A 14,531-nucleotide genomic window follows, 5' to 3' on the forward strand; every position below is an offset into this window, starting at 1 on the left:
AGCAGGAGCTGGAGGATGCAGGTAGCTGTGAAAGTTTTCCCCCCACACCATTTCCAATATCTGCTGCCAGGGCTGTATGTAGATAGGTGAATTTGCACTCTGTTGTGCCCAGGATAACAGAAATTTAAGATCTGTTGATTTAAATCCATCTGCTAATTTGAAGGCACCACAGCTCTTCCAAGTTCTGTGAAACAGGTACACTTCACTTTACATGGGAAACTGAAACAAGTTTGGTTTTAGATGATGGGTGGTGGACCTGATAGTTACTGATTCTCACTGCTGAATTATAAGGAATTTGGCAGTCCTGAATAGTGTACGATGGAGATTGCTCACTGCTGTCTTAGCATTAGACCCCACAGTAGTTGTGCTAAAGTTAAGTATTTATGGGAGCTAAGGTTGAATTCAGCTCATAACTTTGACTTGCTCATCCTGGGAAGATGTGCAGCCAACAGGGTTGAGCCGCAGCTTTCTAAATATGAGGAAAGCACTGTAGCCTTGAGAGCAGGCTCTGAAAGCTGTTCTGGTGCTGCCTTGAAGATTTCTTTCATTTTCACTGACCAGAAGAGTTGTTAATCTCTATTGAGCTTAAATATAATAGCTGGAAAATTATAAAAGGAAGTATTTCTACTGGTTGGTTTTGGCTTATTTTTTTCTTCCCTTTATGGCTCCAGAGAGCACAGAAACTTCACAAAGAGGAGATGACCAAAGAAGGCACTTACCACTCTCTGAGCTGCTGTTACTGTTGGAAAGTATTAGAGGCAAACACAGGTCTTAGAGGCAAAAGAAAACAACAGCATGGTATTAGGAGGCTGAAGAAAAGGGTTATCCTCTAGGCTATCTCTAAATCTGAATATATAATGAAGGATCTAAAGCCTGTAGGGTAAAAAACACATTGCAGTTTGTTGGCAAAATTCAGCTTTGCTGGCTTGACAGTAGTTGAGACAGTAATAGGAAATGATGTGAACATGACTCATACACGATATACTCTTAACATTGGACTTATGGCTGGACTGGGTCCTGACATAAACCTTAAGGCTACAATGCCCTTGCTAGAGTCCTCTAAACTCAAACTGCTGGTGCTCCTGGAGCTGTAAGGAGTTGTCAGCCTTGAACGGAAAAAGAAGAAAGTTAGGAAGTAACTGGATTTTTATCTGTGTCTTGTAAATAATGTCTGCAGGGTTTCCAAGGAGTGACGGGCTCCCGAGGCAGCAGTGGAGAGAAGGGACCTCCGGGTGACGTTGGGCCAACAGTAAGTTTCTGCTTTTGTGTCTCAAAGAAGGCCAAGGCATGAAACAATTGAGTGGAAACAAGCTGTTCCTACAGCAGCTCTCCCTCAGAGTCTAAAGAATAGTTTTAATTCACACTCGTCCTTCTTAAGGAGATGTCTGGATATGCGAAGCCCAGGCTACTTAACTGTTGATAAAGCATTTAACAAATCCCAGCTCCCTTTGCTCTCTTTAGATTCATAAACTGCACAAAATCCAACATCCAAATACATTTCTGGTGTAAGATTCCAGAATAAAGCAAGAGGAGTCAGCCCTGAGCTGGAGTAGCCAGCATTGGGCTTGCAAAGGCAACCACAGGTCTGGATGTCACAGCTATTTCTTCTTCTCAGGTGTTAAAATCCACCTGCTATGTTGGGAAATCTGTTCTAAGATTGTATCCGAGGAATTTCAGCATTCCTGTTGATGGTGCTTCATGCCACTGCTCCAGCTGCTGCTTTGTTATTCTTTTTCTTAAAAAAGAAACCAAAATATTCCTATGAGCTTGAAGCTCTTCTGGTCACTGTCATGAGGTCAAGGAAATGATGAGAGTATGAGAAACAGAGTTCGTGCTCCATGTCCCACTAATGTAACCCACATCCCCATTGATTTTTTTTGTTTTCTTCTGCTCCTCCTTTCCCTAGACTTCTATTTTTTCTTTTCTTTCCTCATAGGGGCTGCCAGGTCCGAAAGGAGAAAGAGGAGAGAAAGTGAGTATTTCTGGTGCTAGGCACCACTGTCATTGTGTCCTACACTCAGAAGAGTGGAGGTGGTAACCTGCTTTGCAAGCTATGCTTACAAATATAAACCAAACCTTTGAAGTGCTGAATAACTTCTTGTACCTATAGCTTGCTGCCTTTCCGTTCACCTGCACTGGTTATGCTGGTGGGATATAAATAATCCTGCAGCAGTCAGGACCTCCTTAGTATCAATTGTAGTAATGAAGAAGAAATGCCCAAATCCATTCTTTGCTGAGAAGGAAAAACCAAACCCACTTGGCTGCACTAAGTTGTTCTTTTTTAATGTATTGCATAAGAGGGGACTAATTTGTAATAATCCTCTGGCGTGCCCCAGCACAGAGCCTTTGAGGTCAGGAGATCCACGCTGCCTTTGAAGGTTATTTTATTGTGAGAGGAAGTTTTTCTCATCCTGACTTTTGGTTAAAAAGAAACCCTGTGTCTTTCTAGGAGTCTGAGTGTCATTACCAAGACTGACTTACGTGAATTAGGCTTCAGACAGGGGTGAGGTGCTTTTGTCTCAAGTTAATGCCTCAGTATCATAACTTTTAACAACATTCTCCTTCCATTCCCACCAGCTTTTCCTTTTCTAGAATTTTTTTTGGCAGTGGAAGTTTCCTTTTTCCCCTCCCTTGGCTGTTGTGCTAAGCTTTTTTTTTAATTCTGAGTAATCTGCACAGCAATCCAGCTAGAGATGTATATTTTATAAAAGTTTTTGGAAGTACATAGTGTGTTAGTTATGAATTTTTACAGATGGAGTCAGTGTTTATTTTTAAGCAGCTTTTTGCATTTTTATCACTTTTCCCTACTTTACTAAAACTTTCTAAAGGACCCCTCGTGTATGATTTATTCAGAATACAGTAACAGTAAGAATCAATATTCATAAAAGATTTAGACAAAGATAAGACGTTGCAATATCTGATCATATTAAATGTTTTACATATCAGAGAACATTGAGTTATAGACTTAGCATCTTTATTGATAAAATTTGAGAGTGAAATTTTCTCTCCCTTTTTTGGTAGCTTCGGTAATTATTGAGTTTTGGTCTGGGCTTTTTGATGTGCAGGAGAAAAGCAATTATTGATGTTTCCCAATTTCAATTTTATGGCTTCAGAGCTTTGTGATAAATAAATAAAGCTGCATTTCACAGTAATTAATAACTCTGAAACTCAAGCTGATGAAAAGTATGGGCAGAAAGCTATCATGCATTATGATATCGATCTTTTTAAAAAGATATTAATACTTCCTTTTTTTTTTTTTAATTAAAAAAAAATGTTTCGCTTTAGGGGGAACCACAGTCCTTGGCCACAATTTACCAGCTCGTTAGCCAGGCTTGTGAGCGGATGATTCAAAGTGAGTATAACCAGCCTAGCTCCTGAGTGTGTTCGCAACTCTCCAGCAGTGGCGAACAAAACCAGAGGGGAGACAGCATGAAGCTGTAGTGACCCAGGTTGCTCCATCATCCTGTGCCGTGCTGAGCACCACGCGTAGCGAACGTCCCATAGCAGGTTCTCAGCACTACATTGGTTTTATTGGGTGGCATTAGCTCAGAGTCTTGTGAAATATTTCTCTGGAAACCGCTTTGGCACTTTGCAAAGACTCCTTTATTTCTTAAATGGAAAAGCTTGAAATTAGTTTGAAAGAAATTATTCTTTCGGTGATTTGTGCTGATTCCTCCTGAGATGAGGCATTGTTGGTAAAGCTCCTGTGCTGTGATGCATGAAGAGAAGCACCAGTTTGCCCAAGGTCAGGCAGCAAAGTCATGACTCTGCTGCCTCATCTTCCTCTTCAGCTTTGGGCTTTCTCAGTTTGGACTGACAGCTTTTTAGCACTAGCTGATCGTCTTAAGTACCTTTTTAGACGACATCCTCTGATTTTGTCTCTTTTCTGAATCTCCCAGCCAAGGAAACATTCATTTTCTGTCTTGCCTTCTCAGCTCATGTGTTGAAATTTGACTCATTCATTCATGAACATGCAAGGAAGCCAGTTCCTGTTTGGGAAGAAAGGTTAAAACCAGGAGAACCAGGACCACCAGGTCCTCCAGGTCCCCCTGGGAGCAACGGAGAAAGAGGAGAAAATGGCATCCGCGGGCAGCCAGGCAAAGATGGGTATCCTGGAGAAAGAGGTATGGACAGAAGCATTCGTAAGCATTTTTTACTATATCCTTGATACTTTAACTAAACATTTTAGAGCCGCAAGGAGTACTGTAAAGATAATCCATGATGTTATCTCATCTCATCTCATTGCTATTTTCCTTTTGGACTTCTCTCTTCTAGGAAGAGAAACCGAAGTTAGCTCAAAAGAGTAGGGAGAAACAGATGCAGCCCACTCTTCTTGCAAGCTTTGCTTTAAGAGGAAGGCTAGTTTGCTACCATGTGTAGGTTTTGGGGATGGAGAGTTTAATTTTAGAGGGCAGGAGGCCATCCCTACAGAAAGGCAAAAGAAACAGCCATTTGGCTGAATACGTGGTGGTGGAACAGGTCACCTCTGGGCAGAAATGACAAGTCTTGGAAAACACTGGAGAAGGGCATGAGGCAACTAAAGTAATACCAAAAGTGAAAATAGGTTTCTGGATCAGTATTTCCAACCACAAAAGCCTCACACATGACTAAAGAAATAGATCAATGTAATCTCAGAAAGTGGCATCAGTTATTGCACATGAATGAGTGGATGGTGGGAATATGTTTTGCTTGGATTTGCAGACAATGTTTGTCAGTGGTTCAAGCAATTGTCTGTCAAAATAAAAAGAAAAATGTTGGTTACAGCAGTGTCCTAACAGCTCTAAGTAACTAGAGACCTTCTGCTTAACAACTTACTCTGGCACTATTCAGTCTGAGCTGGTATCTGCAGAGCTTATCAAAATGTCACTTAAGAGAAAAGGGAAGTAACAACCTGCAGATGTTTCCAGTCTGTCAAGCGAGGAGATGGGAGAAGACAGATCTCACTGAAAAACAATCTTAAGGACATGGCTGATGAAAATATTTTCATCTTAAAAATATGAACAATGGTATTTTGTCAAAATGCACCTGTTTCTCTGAGATGTACTGGTTTCGTGAGCAATTTCATGCAAAACCAGCAACCCTGACTTAGCACCTGCTCGAAGAAACAGTTCAGCTTTGTGATTTGTCTGATCCATGCATGGGAGCGGACCTCACGCTCGGGTCAGTGCACTAACACCAGTGCTATGCGTTTCCCTGTGAAAAATCTCCATTTTCACACCTATCAGGCTGCAGACCAATGCCAGTTGGAGCCCTGTTGGTCATGGGCAAATGGCTACTCTGGAAAAGAGGGTAGGTGCCCAGACAGAATTAAAGGAAATGGATATTTCCCTCTGTTGCCAAGGGCTGTGACTCCACTTGAACATCTAAGAGCCTGGTGGGGAGATTGCAGGAGCATTAATTCAGGGTGAAATGCAAAATGCAGTGAAGTGACACTTTTCTCTGTGATCAGGTGCACCAGGGCCCAAAGGAGAAAAAGGGATGTCTGGAGCCAGTGAGGAAGGGATCCAAGGACCCAGAGGCAGAACAGGTAGAGTGAATACAACCTCTTTGTACTGACCCGCTGGGGCCATCCGGAGCTCACCAGCTGCCAGAGTCAAAGCATCGTTCAGCCTTAGGACCACTGTGGTGGGACAGACTGACCTTCCCACCACAGCACTGTTGGCAGCATCCTGGATGGTTCCAGTCTGCTAAGATGTAAGAGAGACTGCTCCAGGCAGCTTCTTCCCTCTGGTACCCATTCCCAGGTAATGATGTATTTTAAGGACCTGAGACACATCCAGGGAGTTTTAGTTTTCCTGCCTTTTTGCATGCAAGACCAGATGCTCAGGGGATAGAAACTCTGAAAATTCAGCTCACGAATCATAAAGATTGTTGAGGAATCTGTTAGGTTTTGGCATACTCCTCCATCCTGATCCCTGTTACCTGGAATCAGTGGGAGGTTTGCTACTGATGTAACAAACAAGGCATTATCAAGAGAGTGTGGTCAAACATATTCTTCTGTATTTAAATTCTTATGGTTGAGATGTAAAGACACAAAAACCAATGACTCTGGGATGGATCCTGGGGTTAAGGTGATTTTCTGCATTGACACGTAGGTAGACTTTGGATTGTCATAACCGTGCTCCATTTTTAGCCAAGCTGGGCACCCTTAAAGTCAAGAATAACCCCTCTAGTTACTGGGATTCAGAAGAGGTTTCCAACTGGCAGGTCCTATTTTTCCTCCAAAATGAGGAAATTAACCCCCATGTAGGACGGAGAAAATATAGAAGAGGTATTACACTGAAGCAGCTAAAGTAGATGTGCCTCAGCTTACAGTGCTTCTCCTTCTTCAGGCCCACCAGGAGAAGTTGTGCTGGGGAAACCAGGTCCGAAGGGTCACCCTGGGAATGCTGGTCCTCAAGGTTTTCCTGGTGTCAGAGGGCAGCCTGGGCAGTCTGGATATCCAGGGGGTTGTGATATCTCTGGATGTTACGGGGCAGGTAGAAGAGGTAAGTCCTGACTATCTCAGTACCAAAGTTATGATTTTACAGTAATCTGGTCTCTCTGATTACTTCTCTTAAGCTAGGCAGAGACCTTTGTTCATCCTTCAGGCACTGTCAGTCCTGCAAGAGCCTCCTTTGCAAAGCAATCAGGATGATTCACGTGCAATTCATATGGATAAAAGCCAGTTCAATTGACTGCCCCTCAGCCATCCTTCATAGTTTAAGACAAAACTGCAGCAGTAGTCGAGCTGGTGGAGTGATCGTGGGGGTATCTTCGGTTCTTAATGCCCCCAGCAATGTTTCCATGGTGGATAGAGAGGAACAATATTTCAGTTCCTACACATACTTTTCATGGAGGCTCAATTGTACAAAGTCCTGGGCAATGAAGAAAATCACTGGCACCGAACAAAAGATTTACAAGGAAAAGAATTAATTCTATGCCATTCCTTCCCAGTACTTGACATTGATTTATTCGTTCGCTCAGTGGCCTCATCTCCTTTCCACACACAGATTTCATCCCCTGACCACTGGTGCGGAGGCAGCTGAAGACTTTGCTTTGCCCTGGAAATCTCTGGGTGAAAGCTCCACGCACTCCAAGAGAAGCAGTAACCTGAACACCAAATGTGTTGTGTTTTTTTAATGTCCCGTCATTTCTATATGGACAAGTCAATCAAACACTAAAGCCACCAAACCAGACTGTGTTCAGATGAGTCATCTCTCTGTTTTTCAGCACTGGACAACTGCAGTGTTCAAACCCACATTGCATGTCCCACAGCAAGACAAAAATACAGTCAGAGGTGCAGGCTGACAGACTTGTAAGAAAAAAGAAATAATGTATTGAAATTCTCAGAAATAACAGATAATTTTTGCCCATTTGGCTGCTTGTCATTTATTTTTGTCACATGTTATTCTGGGCCCCCAGCACAGAGAAAAACAGCACCTCGTGCCCAAAGATGCAAATCCACTGGAGCAAAACTGCATTTTCTGTTGGTTGACAAGATAACAAAGTCTAGCACCATTTTGACTGTTTCTGCTTTCGGCAAAACGCTGATGGCTTCCTTGCAGGGGTGTTATGTACACAAGCACCGCAGACAGCGTGATAACCTTCCCGTGATGTGACAAACCCTTCCATTTAGCCTCGTCCTCTGGGGCTTGGTAACTGTCAAGCAAAGCCTTAGATCAGACAGAGCACAGCCGTGTACCGAGAGGAGCTGGCGATTAACCTACTGCCCTTCTCCATCTCTCCCTCCTGCAGTCTGAGTAGCTACTTTACATTTTATCAGGTAGAATATTGAATAGCTCTGAGTCTGACTTTTTTCTATATGACATGGAGGTAATTGTCATGTTACACCTCTTTCCTTGCATGAGGCATAGTCTAATATGTATCCACAACAAACCATGTAGATACTGATAAAAATGTACCTCCTCCTTTGCAATTGCTACTTTAGGCTGTGCGTGGTTACTCTGCTTGTAAACTGCTCCTTCTTCAGAAACAGTTGTTTCTGAACCATGATTTAAACCTGGAGCAACAAAACATTTAATTTTTTTGCAAAAGCAGAATGAAGCAAAAAGTATCAGTACAGATTTTTCAAAGATGTTAGGAGGCAAAAAATAGAGCATCATGCATATTCCTGTGCACTCAGTTTGGATGCACAATTTCTGCAGCTACATCCAGACTGGTAGCTGTGTATTCATATGGCTATAGCCAACATTTGGAAACTTAACAGCAAACACATCCACATTTAAAAAGTAGATTGTCACATAAATACCAAAGAGAAAGAGGTGTACCTTAAGAAAATTAGGTTGTTTAGACAAGGAATCCAAATATTATTTCTTCTTGTCATTATGGAAAAATCCTATAGAATTAAGAAATTTTGCTAAAAGAACATTTGAATGTATCACACTTGTATGGGATACATCCTACAAAAAAAGTCACATAAAAATATGATTACTGCATCCTGTAAGTATTTAAAGTAGTCCTTGGCTTCATGTATGTTCATTCTCTAGAAATTCCCAAGAATTAATGTTTTCAGTATGACATACATTCCCTTTGGAAAAGGTAGGAAAATGCATAGAGATACCACTCTGATCGAAGTAACATTTCTGTTCACTTTGGAGTATTCCAGAGTTGCCTTGACATATAAAACAGAAATCTTTCTACCTTAGATGAAGTGTTGCTGCAGACAAAATTCAGCTAGAAGAAAAAGGAGAGGTCAGAGGAGCTGAAGTAGACAGCACATTGGGAGTACGGTGTTTGGAAAAGATGCATTCATTGGGATAGACACCCTGCATACGTGTTGTGGAGTTGCAGATGTTTCCGTTTATACAGGCCAAACTGCTTGTGATCTGTGATTTCCCTATTCTCTGAAAAATGAAGGCATTCTGAAAATAAACCTAGCAAACCTGGCGTTAAGTTGCATTCAGAATGGTTCTGCGTTTAGCACTGGATATAAAACCCAATAGCTGTGATGACTGGCAGATGCAAAGCAGTGGGCAGGAAAGGCAAGGAAGTAAAAGAGGTACCTGGCACAGCAGAACCTAGAATTGTTCCCATGAAACGCTCACAGACTGGGGAAGGTAAGCAGTTCGATGTGGAACATCTGATTTTGCAGGTAATTCTGCTTCCTTTCCAATTAAATCACTGCAGCCAAATTCCCAGTTCTGAACTTGCTGTTCTGCCTGTTCAAATCTAGTAACTGCAGGTGGTTTGAGACAGAAGTCCTTTGTTTTTCTTTATCAACTGTTTTTGAAAGTTACTGACATCATCGCACTGCCTGCCTTGGGCTTTAACCTGTTTGGTAGAATTTCAAGTGACATTTGCTTTTGTCTGATTATTTCAGATAAAACATGAAAGGTCAGACTTTAACAAAATTGGGTCCCCAAAGGGCTATTGATTAGGAGACAGACAACCCGCACAAACAACTTGTCCATTTATGTTCCTAAACTTTGTCCCATGAGTGGTTTTATTTACTTGAAATCATGGATATTTAGTCCACCTAGTATCACGGAGTATGTGTGCAAGTGCTTTGTAACCCAATTCCTTGAAGGCAAGGAGCATTTCTGCTGAAAGATTTTAGGCACTGGGAGTGTCCTAATCTAGCAAGGAACGTTGCATGCTATTAATCAGCAAAAAGAAAAGATTTCAGCGGTTGGAGAAACACAGCAGCCCTAAGGGCGGAGGTGCAGGGAGGCTCAGAGACCCTGCCCCAGCCTAAATTGCAATTCCATCCTCTGTCAGTGAGTATAGAAACCAGCCATTTGTGAATATTAATATCCCAAGCTCTTTGCTGAACACAATCTCTTTTTTTCCCTCTTGTGCTGTTCTTTAGCACGCTTTGTACTTTTCTGGCCCAGTTTATCACTTTTAATGCAAACTGTAGTTAAGAACAGTGTCATTCATTAGCATTGAGGTTTAAAAAATTCTCTTGCAGATCTTTCCTTAGTAGGGACTTTGTTCTCAAAGTTTTAATTGCTACAAATGAAAGTTTGGATATTAGTTTTTCTGGATTTAAACCTGTTTTCTGGATAAACCTGAAGTAACCTCAGTGCATAAATTTCCTTGTGAAATCCCACAAGTTCCTACCATGTCTTCACCTTTGCAAGACTGTAGTGTCTGTTTACCTGCTCTTCTGTTCAGTCCTTATTAAAATCCTTTGTCCTGATTTGCTCATTCTTATTACTGCCCTTGAGTAATCTGTGTCAGGGAGACTTTCTTTTCCACACAGTGTGTAGTGTGACATCGTACCTTCAGTTTCTTTAAAACTTCTATCCTCCAGTCCTTAAATTGTGATAAATTTGGATTTTTATCTGTGCTGCAGAGTTTGACCCACCCGGTGCAGCTGGATTCTGGCAGAGGCTGAGGACCTTTGAGACAGATGTTTTTGCTACAAGCATCATTTTAAGGTATTAAACTGGTCTCAGGAGTAAGACACAACAAGCACAGAGGACTAACCAGCAACGCTGCTGACAGGCAGCTCTGAAAAGGCTTTCTGCAGGGCTTAACAGCTTGGCTTGACCAGATTTAAAGGGCTGGAAACAAAGACGACATCCTGAGTGGGGATGAAAGGTCTCATAAATGGACATCACTGCAGTGGGAAGAGCCCACAGGGGCTATCAAGGCAGGCAGGGCTGTTATAGGGGGATTTTCCTTAGTACTGGATGTGAATCTTACATCTCACATATCGTATCTCTCTGCCTGTCTGTCTCTACACAAGTGGATTCCCTCGAGCGTAGTTTCTTGATGAAGGTCTAGGGAGAAACTTATCCAAAAGGGATACAAGCTATTTGGATTAGCTCACTGCAGAATGAGATGATATGGTGGAAAACAGTCCTGAAAATGCTGGGGATTACATAGATCATCCTACCAGCCAGCTGCAGATAAAATACCCTGCGTGCCCTATGGCTGGGAAGATGACCAAGACAAAGTGAGCATTAGGGAACCAGAAGAAAGAGGATGTAGGGGAAACCAGAAAAATGGTGGTAACTGAGGTTATTACAGTCAGGTTTCTATGCCTTTGGTCTTCTTCCATTCACAGCCAGTGGAGATGTACTGGTGGGAAGGCATGAAACAGTATGGTGAGGATAGGATCTCTCCTCCACAAGTAAACGGGAAAAGATCAGCATCTATGTCTGCTTTCTGTGGTGCCTTTGGGGTGTCTGAGCTTAGTTTTGCACTCCCAGATCCTGAAAACCAGTTCCTTTGCTCTGGGTCTCTTCCAAGGCAGTTTTAGATCTCCTGCTGTATGCCAGTCTTGCTTCCTCACTCTTCTTCTGATGTCAGCTTGTTCAGTCAAGTCCTGGGAATCAGCTCTGAGCTGGCAACATTGCAAATGTTAACAGCCTGGCTGCATACATTTTCCTGGAGTCTTTCATATGCTAAAAAACTCTCTCTTTGTGTTTCATGGGTTTAGAGGAGCAGAATTATTCATTATTCTACAGTTATAGTCTGGTTCATGTCCCAGTTTTATTCCAGTTTCTGATCATCGAATCTAATGGAGGGATAGCATCCTCCTTAACAACGTCCAAGATGGAATAACCTGTTTAAGAAAGAGGAGTAGGTGTTGATTCCTATTTTCTCCCCTTAGATTTTACAAGGAGGCACATCAGAAGCAGAAGTCAAGGCTTTAGTTGAACTTTAAACTGGGGAATTATTAATGCCATGTGAGAAGAAATGGAATGGCCACCGTATGAAAAATGTTATGATGCTAGCAAAACAGAGGATGCCAGTGACTTGCATTACCCAAGCTTCTCCCCAAACGCCGGTAACATCTTTGTAACCAGTTTCAGCTGTCACTTCTCTTCTTGTCCTGCCAAATCCTGTGATCCCACAGTGGCGCTGACTCTTCAGGGATGCAAGCACATCCTTAGCACTCCTAATCACACCTGATATTTTTGATGTGCTAATGGAGCAAATGCATGTGGTTCTTTCTTCCTCCTCTTCCTCCTGTGTGGCAGGGCAGTTCTGCCAGGAGCTGCACTGCAGTTTTGTGGCCTTGCCAGGCAGTCCTGCTCTGTTGCTGTCACAGTGCCACCCTCCCCTTGAGACACTGCAGTTCACACCGTCCGCACTGGCAGTAACTTTTTGGAGAAAAGATGAAGATTTGAGACGGACCCTTTGCTGTGAACAAACTACAGCCTATGCCTGCCCCTACTGAATTTCCCAATATGCTGCCTTAAACATTTGCTCTTAAGCCTGTCCTTAAACCTTTATCAGTTCTCCTGCTACCCCCAAAGCATTCCCTTCTGCTAGGCAGGTGCCCAACCTCAGCTTTTGCTGTACAGCCACCCTCACCCCTTCGGGTCCCCGCTCCTTGGCCATCGCTCCGCCGCTGCCCGAGCCCACGTTCGCTGGGAGACGCGAGCAGAGGCTCGAGCTGCTGCTGACTCTCCAGCCTAGCATGGAAAGCGCATGTGGTTTTATTGCTAAAATTGTGCATGCACAGCCAAGCCTCCCACCTGCTCTGCTGCTATCGGTGCTCATGGGTTCGGGGAAGGAGGAGGTTGCAGCAGGAGCTCTGAACAGCCACTGTGGGTATTGCTGTGGTCCGGCGATATGATGCTCCTGACCCAGCAATCTTCCCACATTCGTGATCATTTTATCGGTGCGCTCAAAATGCAAAAAGGTGCCGGAGAGGGTTCAGGCTACCCCCGTGAGCCCAGCCTGTCTGCAACACAGACCGTAACCCGTCTCTGCCGCCGTCCCCCTCTGTGGCGTGCAGCCCTGCGACGCAGACTGCAGCTGCGTTGGGACATTTACGCACTAGACCTTGAAGATGTTTGACTGTTTGTTTTCCTTTCATTGCCATAAGCAAACTCACTGACTGTGAAAAGGGATAAATTAGCATCTCCAAAGACTGAATCTCTCTTTATTCTGAAAACAAGCAAAGAGGAGCAGCTCGGGCTCTCTCATCCTCCTTCCCCGCACTGTGCCAGCACAGCTCTTCGTGGAACTGGCCCAAACCATGGCTACTCTACGTTTTTGTGAGCCGTACAGATTTTAAGTACTTGGCTGAGTCTGTGAACTCAGAGGTCAGCTGTAGCTTCTTAAATGAGGCCAAACAGGCTGATGACTGCATTGACTTTTAGCTTGTACTGTTCGGACTTAGTGCAGTAACTTGTATTTCGGAGGAGTCTCTTTAAACTATATTGTTTCAGTTCCAACATTACTGTCACAAGCTAATGCAGCTCTCTGCTGCTCACTGAGCTGTGTGGCATGAGCCAAGCCTCATGTGCCAGGCTACCACGTAGAGGTACCACACGTCTCAACTGGGGGTCTCACCCCCCCCCCCCAGGCTCTGGCTTTTCCTGGGACCTTCTGTGCTGGTGTCCAGGCAGCTGCCTGCTTCTCCCGGTGTGGATTCTCCAAAGCTCTGGGCTAGCCCGAGCTGCCGAGAGGTAAAGTTTGCAGTGGCCAGACAGCCTTGTGCGTGCTGATCCCCGCGGTGGGCTGCGGAGGAGATGGTGGGTGAAGCCTGGAGCCCCTCAGCTGCCAGCCTGGGCTTTGAGTCATGCAGTCACGGCAGGTCCCGGGGGAAGCCTGTATTTTTAGGTTATGTCTGCCTTTCCTTGCACACTGCGGTAAAATGTTTATAAACCCTTGTGCCTATGAGATGTCTGGAGTAAGGAGGGAGACACTGGGCTGGGTGCTGCTGTGCTGTTCCCCCCCGGCACCCAGCATTGAGGATGGGACCGGTGGGTTTGTAAGTACCAACCAGAGGGGATGCTGAGCTGGACGGACTTACGGTCTGTTCTGGTCTGGTCATTCTCCTGCAGTTGTAAATGCATACAGAGAACAGGCAGACCTAGCTGAAGCCCACGCTTGCCCTCTGTCTTCCAGCCTTTCGCCCACACACGTGGCTCAGCCGTGCCGTTGTGCACCGATGTGTCCCTGCAGCAGGACACGGCTCCAGCCTCCCTCCCTCCCTCTGGCCGGTGGTGCCTGTCCCTGCCTTCTTGCTGCAGGTCCCAAAGCAAGGACGAGATATGCAAAAAGGTTGGTTTAGTTTGGATAGAGCTGGGAAGAGCACAGCTGCTGAAATAACTGGCCAAATTTAAGGCCATAATACCTGGAATGTCTGCAAAGTGCCATTCTGAATTCCCAAGCGCGGCTGTGTGTCCTGTTCAGGTTTCCCTGGATAATGGCACGTTTCTTTATTATGCTAACACACAGCCCTGGATTTCTGTTGTGGCTTCCCCATGTCTAAGTACCTTCCCCACCTACGGCAAGAGTTTTACAGCTCAGGGAGACTATTTTGCAGTGGCCATAACCTGGATCTAGGAAATTTCCTTGGAAAGCACACTAAAGTGCTACCAACATGGTCCGAATCTTAACCCCAAATCCTCCCTTCGTTTACATGATGCTCACTCAGCCATGGTCCCCATGGCTTCTAGAAGGCATTGGCCAAAGTAAAATCTGTCAATACAAAGACTGCAACTGCTGTGCTAATGATCACTGTTGGTCCCAATGGGGCTGAGCTGCCTCGAGCAATTCTTTCAGCCTCTCCAGTCTGTCCGTCTTTACCAGCTGACCACAGACCACATCCTGCACAG

The 14,531-nt window shown here is 44.2% G+C and overlaps 1 protein-coding gene across 2 annotated transcripts in view; it reads left to right on the forward strand.

Annotated features, from left to right (window-relative positions):
* The window catches only part of COL20A1 (collagen type XX alpha 1 chain), a 55,456-nt gene extending 45,321 nt beyond the window's left edge, over positions 1 to 10,135 (forward strand). For both annotated transcript variants that reach the window (XM_075020855.1, XM_075020862.1), the window contains 7 exons: positions 1,178 to 1,249; positions 1,937 to 1,972; positions 3,286 to 3,352; positions 3,936 to 4,124; positions 5,450 to 5,527; positions 6,333 to 6,488; positions 6,993 to 10,135. In XM_075020855.1, the coding sequence (XP_074876956.1) occupies positions 1,178 to 1,249; positions 1,937 to 1,972; positions 3,286 to 3,352; positions 3,936 to 4,124; positions 5,450 to 5,527; positions 6,333 to 6,488; positions 6,993 to 7,006 (612 nt within the window). In that variant the 3' untranslated portion in view covers positions 7,007 to 10,135. The remainder of the gene's footprint in view (positions 1 to 1,177; positions 1,250 to 1,936; positions 1,973 to 3,285; positions 3,353 to 3,935; positions 4,125 to 5,449; positions 5,528 to 6,332; positions 6,489 to 6,992) is intronic.
* Positions 10,136 to 14,531: the final 4,396 nt, after the last annotated feature.

This window comes from Buteo buteo, chromosome 2 (genome assembly GCF_964188355.1).
Source record: "Buteo buteo chromosome 2, bButBut1.hap1.1, whole genome shotgun sequence".
NCBI lineage: Eukaryota > Metazoa > Chordata > Aves > Accipitriformes > Accipitridae > Buteo > Buteo buteo.